Raw genomic sequence first — 16,106 nt, 5'->3', positions numbered from 1 at the left:
CTTCACATAAGTTCAGGAATACAACACAACGACATCCTTTTCTTCTTCTTGTTCTTCTTCAGCCTTCTCAGTTGTTCCCTCCATGCTTGTGTCAACTCTCGGCAGCTGTGGCAATAGCGGCCGTGGACAAAGGGGGATACTTGTCCTTCCCCGGGGCTCAATTCATCTTCGTATCGACTAACGGGATATTTTTCGTTGTAGTCACTCGATAACAGCCAATTCTTTGGTTTCGTATTCTACCTTCGGAATGGAAACTGCGAAGCTGTCATGAATCGTGTCCATATAGAGCCAAACATCTCTCTCCAAGTAGAAAGAACAGGAGAACGAGACGAAGAAAAAGAGGAGAGAGTGCAATGGTTTGGGGCTGCCCTCCTATTCAAGTGGTGCAGACGTGCAAGTTACTAGAGCTATCAGAGGATAAATATGTAGATTTACCCAGAAACTGTTCTCCTATATCGCCAGACAACTTAAAATGTAAATGATGACACTGTTCATTTGTGTATATTGGGTTCTGGATTAAACTTATGTAGCGAAAGGATCCAAACGAAAATATCTGATTGTACACTGAAGTTGTTCTTTTATTGTATTAAATTGTTCGATTTGTTAATATAATCGTTTCAAATTCTTGTTGGTTTAAAATAAGACCAAACCCATTAATGGACCGAAGGGCATCATACTTAATAAGATTTGAGGCCAGAAAGATCTAGTGATCGAAGACCTCAGAGTGGTAAAGAAGATTGCCAGACCCATTTGAAGTTTTTCAAGCCTCTGCTATTGCTACAGATTATTTCATAAAAGGGTTTTCTTCTCTACGATTTCGTTTTGGTAAGTGGTCTTGCAAGCTTACGACAGCTCCTTCTAGTACAGGAGATTGTACATTATTTCACAGCAGCTGCGTAGAAAAAAAGAGAAGCTCGAAAAAATTCAAGTTTCTGACGCGTGATATTAACAAAGTGAATGTGATTGTGAAAGTGGATTATTCTGTGTTGAAACCAATGGGCTAAAAGGCTCGAACCTGTTAGGAAAGCAACCCCACAGATCTTATACAAGGACTGACCCGGTCGATACAAACACAAATTCCAACACTCCCCCGCATGGGAAAACCCGTGGACAAATTCACCGGAAAAACCCGGGCTCTGATACCATGTTGAAACCAATGGGCTAAAAGGCTCGAACCTGTTAGGAAAGCAGCCCCACGGATCTTATACAAGGACTAGCCCGGTCGATACAAACACAAATTCCAACATTCTGGGAAGTCGTCGTTTGGATTAAGTAACGTGAATTATAGGTTGAGAGTTTGTTCAACGATTAGAATTTTGGAGTGGAGATGGGTTGAATAAGTAGGGATTCGTTAAACAGGAAATCCTGATACCTTTTAACGTGGTTATTCTCACAATTCAGGAGTGCAATCAATTTAGAGACATCCGGCTTTGCTCTTTCTGCAAGTCTCTACTCGCCTTCTTGAATTTAAGCCCTTCTAGCATCCACTGCACCATGCCCTGGACAAGCTGCCTCTGAACCCCGAATGGTGAATGGAAGCCGTCGATTCACAGCTCACGTCGCTATCATGCATGAACTAGAAATTAATCCTTCTAAATTCGGTTTGCTCTTTTGTTCCCAACCGGATCCCAAAATGGAGACAAAAGACAAAGAAGGGTTTGAATTTTCAACCCTCTTAATGGCCAGGACCAAGATGAGGTGACCACCTCCTCCCTTTGTTCCTTTTAAAAAATGCCTCGAACATATGGAGCAGACGCAATGAATCCTACTGTTGTCTTTGTGCCTTATTCATACAAACATTTTCTAGGGAGAAGGGTGGATATAAAATTATAGGGAAAAACTCGGATTCCATTTATGGGGAGAGCCAAAGGAGAAATATTTTATGCCCTTGATTTTCTTCATTTTTGTAGTGCAAAATGTGAAGGAATGGTCTACATGGATTAGTGAGAATAAATATGTTTAGTTTATTAATTAGGAAAGAGATTGCCTAAGATATTAATCATTTTGGGATAAGCCTTGAACCTAACTTGACACAAAGATATATATCATAGCTAAGAGCAAAATCACAGGAACTTGGAAAGTTGACATGTGATCAACGTATTGGAAAACAAGAAAGAAAAGAGAATTGGGTGACACGAGGAGCTTAGCCATTTTTTCGGTTTTCTTTAAGTAATCACTTAGGGTTTTTTGAAAGATAAGATTTGCTAGTTCATGGACTAGATTGAGATTAAGTCTCTTATAATCATGTTGTGAGGGTGAAGGATATTGCCTCCTCATTTGGATGAGCGTTGGAACCAAAAAGTGTAAGACACAAGGAAATGATTGAGAATGGGAGAGGAGAAGAGAATAATGTATGTCCATCGACTTCTCATCTCCACAGTCATGGTGGGCTCCCAAGTTTCTAGAAGACCTGTGAGTACCCATCAATTCTTAGTTTGTAATTTTTACTAAACATCTTCTTTAACACTACTAAGGTTTAAATACAAGTTTATCCCTATATATCGTGTGAAACCTGTGCTTGTCAATCCCTATTTGGGGTAGTAACTAAGTATCATTATTTAAAACTAAAATTATATAGTTGAAAAAATTTCTTTCTTCAAAACTTTTCTCACTTGAGGGGTGGATGTCTGGCAGAGACATCTCTTTGGGATTTTCAGTGGTTGAGACTATACAACCGTTTATAAACCTAGAAAAAACACATACGTGGAAGATACTTCTAAAGGGACTTATTTGATTTTCAATAGGGTGAAAATATTTAGGGTCTGTTTGGAACCCCTAGAAAGAAAAAAAGAAAAAAAAAAAGAGAATTTGTCAACTATTATTCCTGAAAAATAGTTAGTGAAAAGGAGAATCACTATCTATATTTTGGAATAATAATGGCCAAATTCTCATTTTCTTTTCTTTTCTATGGGGTTCTACACCCTGAGGAAATCCAATATGCCTAATTATCGACAGCTTCAAAGGAGAAGTTAAGGCCAATACTATACGAGATAACAACTTTACAACAACACTCTAATCCCAACTCATACCACTCATATGAAGATTTCAAAATTTGAAAACTTTTAATGAGAAAATCGTATGAATTTCATTGTTTGATATAACTACCGCTTCTTATTAAGATAAACTTTATCCAACGTTACAAGAGTTTTTCTTAGGGGGGGTTAGTCTACAATGAACTTGAATTGAAGTGAAGAATTAAATTGAACTTAAATGAATTGATTCAACTTCAACTCATCCTTGGGTGTTAGTGTAGACGAGTTCAAGTGCACTAGAAAATAGATTCTAGTGTTAGTGCCCCCAAATGAAAAGTATGATATAAACAAGAGAATGAGTAACCTTTTATAATATACTTAAATAGAACATATACCTAAACAGATAATTAACCAAAATAAATATGGTTACTACACTTATAAGTAATTTAACGTGTAGTATTAAAATATGTTAACATCCTAATTAACGAAAACTATATTATATTACTTAATTATTATAGTTTATTATAAATTAATACAATAATTACGTGTGACTATAATAAATTATTAAAAATTAATAAAAAAGTAAAAAACAACAGAAGCGCATATAATAAATAAATAAATTATTTTGTAATAACGTAAGATATATTTTAACATAGAAAGTCAATGAATCAGTTTTTGTCAATGTTTCGAATTGCCACCTTTCTCCTTTATTGATGGGTACCAATATTTTCTTGGTTAGAGACAATCTTCTTAATGCATGGCTTGTGAAGTTGCTCCATGCACGGCATACGGTTGACAACTCTAATGCCGACTACAGCAAAAATCGAATCAGTGTCTTGAGTTCTTTCGTTGTTTAGTTCTAATATCACTCTATCTTACTGTCAACCATCCTGGGAACTTGTTTTCCAGAAACATATCATGACATCAAGACTGATGATTATGGATTTGTCTCTTCTAGGGATAATAAGGCTTCCTGAGATTATATATAGAGTCGGAATTCATCAAAACGTTTATCACTCACTAACTTCACGAAAAAGCCGCATCTTGAGTCAATTTAATGATCAGAAACGGTTCATGCTAATACATCAACGTAAGCTGCCGACTTCCAAGATCCCAATCATGATTCTTGAACTAATGCAGGATAGAGTTTACTGAAATCAAATAGGGTGTTTCGAAATATTTTGCGCAAAAGAATTTACATAATAGTTTTATATTTTATTTCATACGCAACCGTTTACATTTGGCACAGAAGGTTTTACATTAAGTTTTGATCTTGTTGCGCAATATGCAAGTATTTGCAAAAGAACTTATTTATTTAAAAGAAAAATATTCAAAATCACGGAAGACTGTGATTTCCTTCACGTTGTTGAAGACGAAGCAGAAGCATGAGCATCCGCAGTGGATCTCATCCGACTTGCCCAACTCGACCGGGCTTTCACATCTGAGGATCTTTTCTGAAGGCCCTCCAGTTGCGCCTCCCAGTCCCCGACCTCTCTTACTTTCTCCCCTCTTCTTCTACAGTTCAGAACTGCAGGATCGTGCCCGTTTCTAAGCCGGGAATCGTACTCCTTTCGGAGAACGGGGTCGGACAAAACACGATAGGCCTCTCGAACCTGAATGAACTGCTTCGTACATTCGTCCTTGTTCTCAGACCTACAAGCGTCCGGATGATATTTCCGTGCCAGCTTTCTGAACGCCGCTTTGATCTCATCCTGTCCGGCTGACTCACTCACGGAGAGAATGTCGTACATGGAGGTGCGTGCCGCCGCCGCCGCCGCCAGCGACTGTTTTTCAGGAACCCGGAGGCCTACTCTTGAACCCATTGGTTTCATGGAAAAAGGGTATTGTGGGGAGCAGAAAGACGTGCCCGTGAATTGAGCTTGCATGGTTCTCTGATATGACGGAAGAGACCAGAGGAGATTAGGGGAAGCAAATGTAGAGAGTCGATGGAAGAGAAAAGGAGAGGATCGTATTATAGAGGTTGTGTGTGTTCATGTTTTGCCTACAGAAGGGGCGAGGGGACTGGATGAGTACGAGACAATTTTAATACATTGAATTGGTATATAGGACAGAAAGGATAATTTACTTCTCTTTCTTAAAGAGATCAAGTGAAAACTCAAAACTGGAAAGATGGTATGTGATGAGCTGTTGGTTCATGAACTTTGGTCTCAAGTTTGTTTTGTTTTATGATTACACCGATACCTTCCATATATGTTGTTAGTTTGGAATACTGGCCTCTTATGTCCATACATCTGGCTTTTTAAATGCTCTAATCTGTATTGTTCTAGAGGCTAGTATAGAACAGATAATTCTATTAATTGGTTGAAATTATTTTCTTATCTTCTCTGCTCAGGGTGCTCATATCAGTACTAGATATCGTATTAAGAACCCCAAAATATAATGTAATGTGCTTATACATATCATCTATAGAATCTGTATGATCAAATGTGTATCAGGTAAAACAGATAAAAGCATGCATTTGATCGTATCATGTCACCCCCTTCCAAATCCAATACAAATCGCTTGATACACGACGTATATTAGTGGTACTGCCAATACTGCTCTATAGGATATACATGATTTGGTTGAGACAAGTTTTCAAATCCAGGTGTTTGTTATAAATAGACTTGTTCTTGAAGAGAATCATGTCAAAATGCATTATCGACATAAAAAATGTAAGGGCTAGATAGAGAGGATGATTCTAATGGATTGAGATGAGAAACTTGAACTAAAAGTTTGGTTGTAATTGATTCTAGGAAGTTGATGATGGCCCGGAGCAACTAAAGAGGGTTGGCTAGCTTTCAATTTTTAAACGCTGCCATCAAAATTGTATTTTATTTTGAAACATATCTAGATCCAACAATGTGCATGATAGAAGGTTTTTGGAAGAAGATCCCTTATTGTTTGATTCCTTAGCACATCATATTCCTCCTGCATGGTGAATTACCATTGAGGGAGACAGTCTTCTTGTAGGAAGTAGCTAGGTTCGGTAGTATCTGGGACCATGTGAGCTTCAAGAATAGAGGTAGTAGCCTTACTCTTTGTTTGAGTCATCATGGAGTGAGTATTAGTGGAAGGTGCAAAGGGAGGAGTTGGTGAAACCATATGGATGTACAAAATAATTTCAATTTGGCATGAAGTATATGAGGGAGATGGAAACATGGTTGCAGAAGGGGTTATGGAATGAGTGCTTGGAGTGGTTATGGGATGAAGAGTGAGGGATTGGAGATGTTTATGTCTAAAGAGGAAGATGGTTGCAGCTTAGGTTGAGTCGGGGGAGTAGATAAAGGATTTTGAAAAGCATTTGAGAGGTATTCAAAAGTTCAAGACTAGGGTTTGTGGGAACCATTCGTCTTTATTGTAGAATATAAGAAAACTTCATTTGTAAAAATAGGCATGACTAATAACAAGCAATTTACCTATCGTGGAACAATAACACTTATAACCCTTATAGTTATCATGGAATCCAAGAAACATTCATGGTAGGGATCAAGGACAATTTTCTTTTTTATTGTAATGTTGCAAATAAAAAAAACATAATGTATCAACAATATGAATATGAGAATATATAGGAGAAGTATCATGAAGAACCACATAATAAGATTTACATTGTAAAGCAGAAGACGATAAATAGTTTAGGATGTAAACTTCAATTGTAAAAGCCTCTACCCAAAATGCAGAGAGGGTTTTACTTTGAAAAGGCATAGCTCAACTACATTTAGTAATATGGTATTTTTTCTTTTTACTACCCTATTTTGTTAAGATAACAAACCCGATAGGTGATGCCATGTTGATCTAAATAAGAAGTAAATCAATGGTTTGATCTTGCAAGAAAGTTGAGTTTCTAAAATAATTTGTTAACTTCACCAACATTCCAAATGCTTCATTTTTTGTCTTTAAGGAGATGAGTCCAAATATAACGACTAAAGTCATGAATGCTCAAAACCAAATTTAGACACTTTCAGAGCAGGGCCCACAAATCAGAATGAACAACTATTAACAGCCTATAAGCTTTTTCCAATAGTACAAGAAAAAGGTAAACAAGAATGTTTTGCCATCCTATAAAATTACAAATACTATTAACCTAATCTAGTACTTTAAACTTGTGTAGTAAACTATCAAAGATGTAGACGATGTAACATCCGATGGTGCCACAATGAAGCCAACCATCAATGTTGCTGTGAACGCATGCACGTCTTGTAAAAATAGGTAGAAACCATCATGCATAGTCACTTTGAATAGGTAGAAACATACATGGGTCATTGATCATGTGTGCATTTAAGGTAGTTAATAATAAACCATTGTTGTTCTTTTTAGTTTCATAGATGGAGAGGTGGCCAAACCTATGAGGATTTGTTTAGACAAACTTGTTGTTGAACTAGTGCCAATAAATCTTGGTCAAATGGTTGAGTTTATGGCAATTTAGCAATGAATAGTGAAAGAAGTAATTGTTTGTTGATCAGAAGTAGGAATAGAAGGCCTAGAAGATTGTGCTGGCTAATAGGAATTAAATAACTAAGAGGTACTCTTATCTTATTATTGATTGAGATTAGAAAAAATCACTCTTACTATTTTTTTGGAGATCTGTTGAAACCTAAGGCATTTGCTACCATGTAGAGAATATTAATAAAGAACTAGATAACTCTTGGAGTCGGCTTTGTAGCATAGGGATGACCTTATGGGGAAAAGGGATAGTCATGCTAGGGTGGTTGTAGCAAACAATTTATAAAATGAATTTAAACCATTTACAAACCAAAATATCTTGTTAGCATATGATACTAGGTTTTAGACGACAACGAGGGTGTTAAACTCTTTCCGCACTTGCTAACATACTCAATAGTTTAAGATCATTAGCTATTTTCAATGTCTTTATGCCTTGTTTGGTGTAAGTATATCTTTCTTTCCTTTGACTGATTAGAGTAAATTGACTCACCTCCTCATATGCAATCTAAAGGCTAACAATATGGAAAAGTGCTTCCTATGATCTTGTTACATTTAGCCCACTCACAAGCAATTATTCTCGTTGGACCTATTTAGTGTACTCCAAATTGATGATGGATAGATTGATATTGTCATTCAGGAATTATGGAGATGGTGGAAAGGACCCGTTGATAAAACCCATGAGACAATGACACCACAACACCGAAACCCATTTACTTATCCAAATAACGTAGATCATGTTGCATGATTTTGACAAATATGAGGGTGTGACAAAAGTGGCAAACACAGGTGGGTTTGAGAAGGATTGGAAACCATTGGTATTGAAGTGAACCATAGTTAGAAAGATCATTTAAAGAGAGAACAATCTGAAGGACATCAAAGGAGAACAACTTGTGTTTTAGTGTCTGAATGAAATAGACGATCTTCTAGGATGCGACCGTTAACTTTGATACCAAGTAAAATTAGTTGGATGATTTGACACCTTCCCAAAATGAATAGTGGCACTTTTTTTCTCATTGATTGAATAACAAATACAATTTATTTTATATGACATTAAAAAAGGAAAAGGAAGATTTTAGCCAATGTTTACAAGATTTCCATGTTGGACTTTCTCTTTGTGTATCGTGTAAATAGGAAAGTTTTTGAGTTTATAATTTCTCTTATCTCTATAAGGCTAGATGGTAGGATCTAGAGCTAGAGAACTATTTAAGTTGGGAGATTGTAGGAGAGGATTTGTGCAAATTTGTAAAGGTTAAAGGGATCGGAAGGATTGAGAGAGCAACGTAACTTTTACCTTTTTGCAACAACAGATAAAGTATAGAATCCCTACATGCACTCTCTTTTTACCTTTATAAGGAAAAAATGTTAGTAAACATATATGGGTCATTGATCATATGTGCATTTAACGTTGTTAACAATAAACCATTGTTGTTTTTTTTAGTTTTGGAGATGGAGAGGGTGGCCAAATCTATGAGGATTTGCTTAGACAAAGTTGTGGTTGAACTAGTGCCAATAAATCTTGGCCAAATGGTTGTGTTTGTGGCAATTTGGCAATGAATAATGATAGAAGTGGTTGCTTATTAATAAGGAGAAATAGGAGTAGAGGGCCAAGAAGATTGTGATGGCTAATAGGAATTAAATAACTAAGAGGTACTTTTATCTTATTGTTGATTGAGATTGGAAAAAGAATCACTCTTACTGTTTTTGTGGAGATCTGCTGAAACCTAAGGCATTTGCTACAATGTAGAGAATATTAATGAAGAACTAAGTTACTCTTGGAGTCGCATATCATGGCTTTGTAGCATAGAGATGACCTCCTCACGAGGAAAAGGGATAGTCATGCTAAGGTGGTTGTAGCAAACAATTTATAAGATGAATTTAAACCATTTACAAGCCAAAATATCTTGTTAGCATATGATACTAGGTTTTAGACGGCAACGAGGGTGTTAGAACTCTTTCTGCACTTACTAACATACTCATTAGGTTAAGATCATTAGCTATTTTTAATATCTTCAAGCATTGTTTGGTGTAAGTATATATTTATTGCCTTTGACTTATTAGAGTAAATTGACTCACCTCCTCATATGCAATCTAAAGGTTAACAATATGGCAAAGTGCTTCCTAAGATATTGTTACATTTAGCCAACTCACAAGTAATTATTCTCATTGGACCTAGTCAGCTTACTCCAAATTGATGATGGATAGATTGAGACTATCATTCAGGAATTGTGGAGGTGGTGGAAAGGACCCGTTGATAAAACCCATGAGACATTGAGACCACAACACCAAAACCCATTTACTCCAAATAATGTAGATCATGTTGCATGATTTTGACAAATATGAGGGTGTGACAAAGGTGGCAAACATAGGTGGGTTTGAGAAGGAAAAAGAGAACATTGGAAGTCATTAGTATTGAAGTGAACCGTAGTTAGAAAGATCATTAAAAGAGAGAACAATATGGAGGACAACTTGTGTTTTAGTGTCTGAATTAAATAGGCGATCTTCTAGGATCCGATCGTTAACTTTGATACCAAGTGAAATTAGTTGGATGATTTGACACCTTCCCAAAATGAACAGTGAGAATTTTTTTCCCATTGATTGAATAACAAATACAATTTATTGTATATAAAAAAGGAAAAGGAAGATTTTGTCAAATATTTGCAAGATTTCCATGTTGGACTTTCTCTTCATGTATTGTGTAAATAGGAAAGTTTTTGAGTTTATAATTTTTCTTATCTTTATAAGGCTAGATGGTAGGATCTAGAGCTAGAGAGATATTTAAGTTGGGAGATTGTAGGAGAGGATTTGTGCAGATTTGTAAATGTTAAAGGGACCAGAAGGATTGAGAGAGCAACGTAACTTTACCTTTTGCAACAACAGATAATTATCGAGTCCCTACATGCACTCTCTTTGTACCTTTATAAGGAAAAAATGTTAGCAAACATACATGGGTCATTGATCATATGTGCATTTAAGGTCGTTAACAATAAACCATTGTTGTTCTTTTTAGTTTCAGAGATGGAGAGGGTGGCCAAATCTATGAGCATTTGTTTAGACAAAGTTGTGGTTGAACTAGTGCCAATAGATCTTGGGCAAATGGTTGTGTTGTTACAATTTGGCAATGAATAGTGATAGAAGTGGTTGCTTGTTGATTAGGAGAATTAGGAGTAGAGGGCCAAGAAGATTGTGATGGCTAATAGGAATTAAATAACTAAGAGGTACTCTTATCTTATTGTTGATTGGGATTGGAAAAAGAACTACTCTTACTGTTTTTGTAGAGATTTGTTGAAACCTAAGGCATTTGCTACCATGTAGTGAATATTAATGAAGAACTAGGTCACTCTTGGAGTCGCATATCATGGCTTTGTAGCATAGGGATGACCTCCTAATGAGGAAAAGGGATAGTCATGCTAGGGTGGTTGTAGAAAACAATTTATAGGATGAATATAAACTATTTAGGAGCCAAAATATCTTGTTAGCATATGATACTAGTTTTAGACGACAACGAGGGTGTCAGAACTCTTTCCGCACTTATTAACCTACTCATTAGTTATTTGAATGTCTGCATGCATTTTTTGGTGTGAGTATATCTTTTTTGCTTTTGATTAATTTGAGTAAATTGACCCACCTCCTCATCTGCAATCTAAAGGCTAACAATATGGCAAAGTGCTTCCTATGAGATTATTAGATTTAGCCAACTCACAAACAATTATTCTCGTTGGACCTATTCATCGTACTCCAAATTGATGCTGAATAGATTGAGGTTTGCATTCAGGATTTGCGGAGGTTGTGGAAAGGACCCGTTGGTAAATCCCATGAGACATTAAGACCACAATACTGAAACCCATTGACTTTTCCAAATAACGCAGATTGTGTTACATGATTTTGACAAATAAGAGGGTGTGACAAAGGTGGCAAACATAGTTGGGTTTGAGAAGGAACAAGATAACCTTGGAAGCCATTGGTATTGAAGTGAACCGTAGTTAGAAAGATCATTGAAAAAGAGAAAACATTCTAGAGGACATCAAATGAGATCGACTTGTGTTTTAGTGTTTGAATGAAATAGACGATTTTCTAGGATCAACCAATTAACTTTGATACCAAGTGAAATTAATTGGATGATTTGACACCATCCTAAAATGAATAATAGGACTTTTTTTTTCTCATTGATTGAATAACAAATACAATTTATTTTATATAACTTTTTATATAACATTAAAAAAAAAGGAAAAGAAAGACTTAGCCAACATTTACAAGATTTCCATGTTGAACTTTCTCTTTGTGTATCGTGTAAATAAGAAAGTTTTTGAGTTTAGAATTTCTCTTATCTCTATAAGGCTTGATGGTAGGATCTAGAGCTAGTGAGATATTTTAGTTGTGAGATTGTAGGAGAGGATTCTTGCTAATTTGTAAAGGTTAAAGGGACCAGTAGGATTTAGAGAGCAACGCAACGTTACCTTTTGCAACAACATACAAAATATTGAATCCCTACACGCACTCTCTTTGTATCTCTATAAGGAAAAAGTGTTAGTAAACATATATGGGTCATTGATAATGTGTGCATTTAAGGTCGTTAACAATAAACCATTGTTGTTCTTTTTAGGTTCAGAGATGGAGAAGGTGGCAAATCTATGGGGATTTGTTTAGACAAAGTTGTGGTTGAGCTAGTGCTAATAGATCTTGGCCAAATGGTTGAGTTTGTGGCAATTTGGCAATGAATGGTGATAGAAGTGGTTGTTTGTTGATCAAGAGGAGTAGAGGGCCAAGAAGATTGTGATGGTTAATAGGAATTAAATAACTAAGAGGTACTCTTATCTTATTATTAATTGAGATTAGAAAAAGAAACACTCTTACTATTTTTCTACAGATGTGTTGAAACCTTAGGCATTTGCTACCATGGTAGAGAATATTAATGAACAACTAAGTCACTCTTAGAGTCTCATATCATGGTTTTATAGTGTAGGGATGATTTCCTCATGGGGAAAAAAGGGTAGTCATGCTAGGATGGTTGTAGCAAACAATTTGTAAGATAAATTTAAACCATTTATGAGCCAAAATATCTTGTTAGCTTCTGATACTAGGTTTTAGATGGCGACGAGGGAGTTAGAAGTTTCTCCACACTTACTAACCTACTCACTAGTCTAAGATCATTAGTTATTTTTAATGTTTGTATGCATTGTTTGGTTTAAGTATATCTTTCTTGCCTTTAACTGATTAGAGTAAATTGAGTCGCCACAATACTGAAACCCATTGACATCTCCAAATAACGTAGATCATGTTGCATGATTTTGAGAAATATGAGGGTGTGATAGAGGTGGCAAAGATAGGTGGGTTTGAGAAGGAAGAAGATAACATTAGAAGCCATTGGTGTTGAAGTGAACCACAATTAGAAAGATCATTGAAAGAGAGAAAACAGTTTGGAGGACAACTTGTGTTTATGAAATAGATGATCTTCTTGGATCAAACCCTTCTGGGATCAAACCATTAACTTTGATACCAAGTGAAATTAGTTGGATGATTTGACACCTTCCAAAAATGAATAGTAGGACTTTTTTCTCATTGATTGAATAACAAATATAATTTATTTTATATAACTTTCTATATAAAATTTTAAAAAAAGAAAAGGAAGATTTTAGCCAACATTTAGAAGATTTCCATGTTGAACTTTCTCTTTGTGTATCGTGTAAATAGGAAAAAATATTTAGTTTAAAGTTTCTCTTATTTTTATAAGGTTGGATGGTAGGATCTAGAACTAGTGAGATATTTAAGTTGGGAGATTGTAGGAGAGGATTCTTGCAAAGTTGTATGCCTTTGAAAGTTTTGTAAGTGGGATGGATTTGTTAAGGGAGAAAAAAGGTTTGAGAAGGAAATTTGTGTTTATGGATTGTTGTGTGAGAATAGTTTGACACGGCTGGTTAAGGGAGAAAAAAGGTTTGAGAAGGAAATTTGTGTTTATGGATTGTTGCGTGAGAATAGTTTGACACGACTGATTGCATGAGGGATGTACATGTAGTATTTTTTACAAAAAATAATAGCTAACTACACATGAAGCAAAAAGTTAATTAGTGAGGTAGTTGAATCATACTTCAAATCCATATGAAGCAAAAAGTAATTTGATGAGCTTGTTGAATCATGCTTCTATAGTTAAAACATGTCCTCTCATAAACGTACATAATGAACAATATCTTGTGCATATGCATTTACAATCTATAGTTATGGATTCAAATCTTTCTTGTAACTTCCATCTTATTGAGGTCATCACAAAAATCTATTTTCTGAGTAGCAATATATGAACGAATGGAACTTTGCAACAAAACATACCCACTTAGCAAATGAATTAAAAATAAATAAATTCAATGAAATCACAATAGCCCTTATCACTATAATATTGGGTCTAAGACCTATCCCAAAATGTCTAACCAAGTTTAGATGATTCTTTCCCATTAATAAATAAGATCTTTTTATTCATTAATATAGGTGAGACTACTTTCTAACACTCCCTCTCATGTCTAGACCCTCTTATGACTCTTACACCTGAACTATATGGGTGGACCACATACAAACACTAGCTCAGATGCCATGAAAAAGGTTGGTGTAAGGCCTAGCTATTACAAAATGACTAGTAACAATTTACAAAGCAAAGGACAAGATACTACTAACATGGAAAAATTCAAGGTTCACCCCCTCCTTAACCAAAGAATTAAGACTTCTACAAGGAGCATGAAACAAATGAGAAACAACTCCAAACCAGTAATATGCATTGCAACTCTGGATGCCTTATACAGTCTTGAATATGAGACCATTATTTGCCATTATGATTCCATGTTCTTTCAGTTTATCTTTGTCTAATTTCTATTAAGATTAAAAGATGAGGAAGTACGGCTCAAAACCAGTAGAAGCAGAAAATGTTTTAAGTGTTCTTTTTTAAATATTTTATTAGGAAAAGAGAAAAAATATCACTAGCTGCTTTATCTCTTGGAAAAAACCACTACAAGAAACATATTTAGATGGAACCAGTACTCCATCTAAATCATCTGAAAACCAGAAATATGAACTACTTTGAACCAGATAAATGGATTTTAAGAAGTGGCGTGAAAAGGATTTGAGACGAAGAAGAAACATGAAATCAGTTAAAAAGGGTGAAAATTCCTTCACGGAAGTTCAAAATTAAAAAATATATCTGAGAAGTTGCACCTATAGGGATCCGTATTAAAATCGTTCTTGAGCGTATAAATTTGAAACCAATAATGGGCGGATTGCAGTAATTCACAAACAAACTAGATCAAGTTGATGGAATGCTCATTAGATGCATAAATAGTAAAAATAAACAAATATATATATTATGGTAAAGAAATCATCTTCTTTATGCAGTAACAGAAACAACGAGGGTTTACCCCATTCATCATCTATAGTGGACACCGGTGCTTTCCAGTTCCTCCATGCTTCCAATCAACTCCCGGCAAAGGCGGCAATAGTGGCCGTCGACAAATCGGGCATGTTGCATTTCCATACCCGCACCAGCCGTCCAAGCAGTGCCTGTGGAAGAGATGCTCACATCTCAGCTCTCTGATCTCTTCGCCCCTGCTGATCTTACAAATACAAACACCACACTCGACCTCTTCCTTGAAGCTCATTTCACCTTTGTAACAACTAACGACAAATTTTTCCTTGTAATCACTCGATAATAGCCAATTCTTTGGTTTCGAATTTGACCTTCGGAATGGAGATTGCGAAGCCATCATGAATCGCGTCCATATAGAAGCAAACAGCTGCGGGAGTAGAGATTGCAGAATCAGAGTCAGAAAGAACAGGACAATGAGAACAAGAAGAGGAAGACAGAGTGCAAGAGTTGGAGCTGCCATGACTCCCATTAACGTGGTGCAGACGTCTAAGTTACCAGAAGTATCGGAGCCTAAATATATATAGATTTACCCAGAAACTGGTTTACCTCCTGTATCACCAGAATGAATGAATTTGCTCAGACAACTTAAAATGAAAATGATAAATCTGTTCATTTGGGTATAGTGGGTTCTGGAGTCTGAAATGGAAGGACCCAGATGAAAGTATCTGATTGACTCAACTGGAATGGCCTAGTTCTGACTGAAGCAATGCTTTTATTGTATTAAATTGTTTGATTTGTTAACGTAATCATTTCAAATTGTTGCCGAAATAAAATAAGGGCCATATTTGGATCCAGAAAGATCTGAGAGATCGAAGACCTTGGATAGAGGGGTAAAGAAAAGATAAGAAGTCATGATATGATTTCTTCCTGCAACCTCTGCTCTGCTACTGCTACAGCTAATTTAAGGAAAGAGTTAGTTTTCTTCTCTACGATTTCGTTTTGGTAAGTGGTCTTGTGACCCTACGACAGATAGCTCTTGCATGCACAGGATGATTGTACAATATTTCACAGCAGCCGTGATGAAAAAAGAAAAGCTGGAAAAAAGTGCCAGAAGTTTCTGACGTTTGATATTAACAAAGTGATTGTGAGATGTGATTTGTCTGGGAAGTCGTTGTTGGATTAAAAAACTTGAATTTAGGTTGAGAGTCGGCTCAACGACGAGAATTTTGAGTAGAGATGGGTAAAGTCAGTAGGTGGTTTTGTGAAAGCAATCACAGACTCGATTTGATGGTTTGCCCCAAAAGGGTACTGCAGAGTGCAGACTCCTTTTGTACTTTTCGGAATTATTCGGC

General features: G+C 36.0%; 2 protein-coding genes across 2 annotated transcripts; both read right to left on the bottom strand.

The window, feature by feature from the left end:
* Nucleotides 1-4,330: 4,330 nt before the first annotated feature.
* On the bottom strand, nt 4,331-4,795 carry LOC137955124 (chaperone protein dnaJ 20, chloroplastic-like). Its single transcript, XM_068801994.1, has one exon. It carries the CDS (start codon nt 4,793-4,795, stop codon nt 4,331-4,333), a length of 465 nt encoding a protein of 154 aa, XP_068658095.1.
* A 10,023-nt stretch (nt 4,796-14,818) lies between these two features.
* On the bottom strand, nt 14,819-15,274 carry LOC137955123 (RING-H2 finger protein ATL64-like). Its single transcript, XM_068801993.1, has one exon. The coding sequence runs from the start codon at nt 15,272-15,274 to the stop codon at nt 14,819-14,821; it is 456 nt and encodes a 151-aa protein (XP_068658094.1).
* Between the last annotated feature and the right edge of the window lie 832 nt (nt 15,275-16,106).

The sequence above is a fragment of the Aristolochia californica genome, unplaced genomic scaffold, assembly GCF_029961685.1.
Source record: "Aristolochia californica isolate CCGP_79_NKW_82.1479 unplaced genomic scaffold, dmAriCali1.0.hap1 SCAF_2, whole genome shotgun sequence".
NCBI classification, from domain to species: domain Eukaryota; kingdom Viridiplantae; phylum Streptophyta; class Magnoliopsida; order Piperales; family Aristolochiaceae; genus Aristolochia; species Aristolochia californica.
Note: the sequence above shows the minus strand (reverse complement) of the source record. Positions and strands in the feature narration are given on the sequence as shown.